Here is a 2071-nt window from a genome sequence, read left to right as displayed (position 1 = left end):
AGGGTGACATTGGCAGTGGCCCTGAAATGGGGTGAGAAGGCTCGGGCAGCAGCTTGTCCTTTAGCCAAGGCAGCTTCTCCCAGGGAAAGCCCCAGCCAGGGCTCAGCTTGTCCCACAAGCCTGGGGCCAGGGGTGCTGAGGGGGGAGCGTCCCGCTGCCTGCGGGACAGCCCAGGAAGGACACGGTCGGCTCGGCACACTCAGCACCATGGACTGAAGGACACCAGGGCTTTGGGCACGTTGTTGCAGCTTTATTCAGCCCCAGTCCTTTAGCCAAGGCAAGCTGCACCTCTGCCGGGCTCACGGCCAGCAGCAGCGCAGTGCTCGCAGGAGGCCTCTTGGTCTTTGCTGCACGCAAGGACTCCTCAGAATGGAGGTTGTCCGAGCTGCCAGGGAGCTGACAGAGATGTCCCAGTCATTCTCCAAGGGCTGAAGTGCTGTGAGGGAAAGAAACAGAGCCCAGATAAAACCCCCCATCTGCAGAGAGCCTCTGGATTCCCGACAGACCACGCTCCCCACTCACCACTCAGGATGTCAGCCTGACTGTCTGTGGTCTGCTCCCTCAGGCGCCGTGTGATGAGTCCTGGGCACAGAGCTCCATTAGCCCCTGCTCCCCAGCCTGCTCCCAGCAGCAGGGCCCCCAGTCCTCCCCTCCTCCCCCTCAGCAGGGCTGAACCCAGGAGCCCCCAGAAGCTCAGGGCAGTGGGACTGAGCAAGGCGGCCACCAAGCCCCACTGCGTGGGCAGGGCTGGCAGAGGGAGGCAAGGCCCTGCCCGGGGTGGTCGGGGCTGGGGCAGCCCCAGGACTGCCCCTCGTTGCTGGGGCAGCAGTGGCACAGGGGCCAGGCTGCCCCAGAGGCACTGCAGGGGCTGGCACTCACCGATGAACCTGACGGCCGCCAGGCGCACGTTGGCCTGAGGGTCCTGCAGGTAGGGCAGGCTCTGGTGGATGAAGTCTTCAGCCCTGCTCCTGTTCTTCTGCAGCTGCAGAGAGAACAAGGCATGTCTCTCCAGGGCTGTCACTGGGGCAGTTGGCTGGAGCAGTGCCTCCTGCCAGCACCTCCTGGGACGGAGAGGCCTCCCCTCCTGCTGGCTACAGGGAGGGGACAGGGGCCTGCAGAAGAGCCCCTGGGGCTCTGTTCTTGAGGGCAGCAACAGGGATGCAGCTCCAGGCTCTGCCCAGCTGCAGAGCCCCCAGCCCAGACCTGGGATGGGAGCAGCCCTCCCCCAGTCCGGGCTCCACAGCTTGTCCTTACCAAGCACGCTCCAAGCTCCCACAGCCGCTCTCTCTGCAGCAGGTGCTTGAGCGTCTTCCACCTCAGCAGCTCTGCGGCAGCAAGAAGGGCTTCCCTGGAGGCCTGCAGGACAGCATGAGCTGAGAGATGGCCCGGGGGCCTGGGCAAGGAGACATTCCTGGGGGATCCTGCCTTTAGGAAGCTGGGACATGCCCTAGCCCAAATGTCTGGGAGCCTTTTGGGGACAGCCCTGGGGGACAGGCATGGAGGCTCAAAGGCCTGGCCTTTGACACAGCCTGTGGGGATGCCCCTGCTCAGGCCGTGGTGGTCACAGGCTGCTGCCAAGCCCTGCAGGAGCAGGCAGGGCAGGTGTTGCACAGGGCCGTGCCAGCTTCTCTGCCCCTGCTGGCGCTGGCTCCGCACGGACCTTCCCACGGGCTGTGCTGGGGGAGCGCTGCCTGCTGTCAGCAGGCCCTGCCCCGATGCCCAGGAGCCCTGGGGGTGTCAGCTCAGCCCTCTGTGTGTCAGGGCTCAGCCTTCAAACCTGTACCTTGGCCACGCTGGGGACCTGGTCGCTCATGCGGAAGAGGAGAGGCACCAGTGCCCGCCACACCTCCTTCCTCATCCTCTTCTCATCCCTGCCGACTACCAACTGCAGCAGCTCTGCGAGCATGCGGATTGACAGCTCTCGCAGCTCGCTGCACTCCTGGCAGGAAGCAGGAAAAGGGAGCTTTGCAAACAGCAGCTCCCTGCCCACAGTGCAGAGGGCCGTGATCATGGCTGCAGGGAGGGCAGTGGCTCCAGCCTCACATCCCAGAAGAAGCAGCACTGGGCTGCA

At 64.8% G+C, this 2071-nt stretch overlaps 1 protein-coding gene across 1 annotated transcript; it reads right to left on the bottom strand.

Moving 5' to 3' along the window:
* Positions 1–229: 229 nt before the first annotated feature.
* Positions 230–1947, bottom strand: LOC120325261 (maestro heat-like repeat family member 5). The gene is made up of 5 exons (XM_039391089.1): positions 1784–1947; positions 1255–1356; positions 880–982; positions 523–582; positions 230–436 (listed from the first exon to the last, which is right to left on the bottom strand). Exons 1-5 carry the CDS (start codon positions 1904–1906, stop codon positions 300–302), a joined length of 525 nt encoding a protein of 174 aa, XP_039247023.1. The 5' UTR covers positions 1907–1947; the 3' UTR covers positions 230–299.
* Between the last annotated feature and the right edge of the window lie 124 nt (positions 1948–2071).

The sequence above is a fragment of the Pipra filicauda genome, unplaced genomic scaffold (assembly GCF_003945595.2).
Source record: "Pipra filicauda isolate LSUMZ 115617 unplaced genomic scaffold, ASM394559v2 scaffold902_size55402_pilon, whole genome shotgun sequence".
NCBI classification, from domain to species: Eukaryota; Metazoa; Chordata; class Aves; order Passeriformes; family Pipridae; genus Pipra; species Pipra filicauda.
This window is presented reverse-complemented; position numbering and strand designations above follow the sequence as displayed.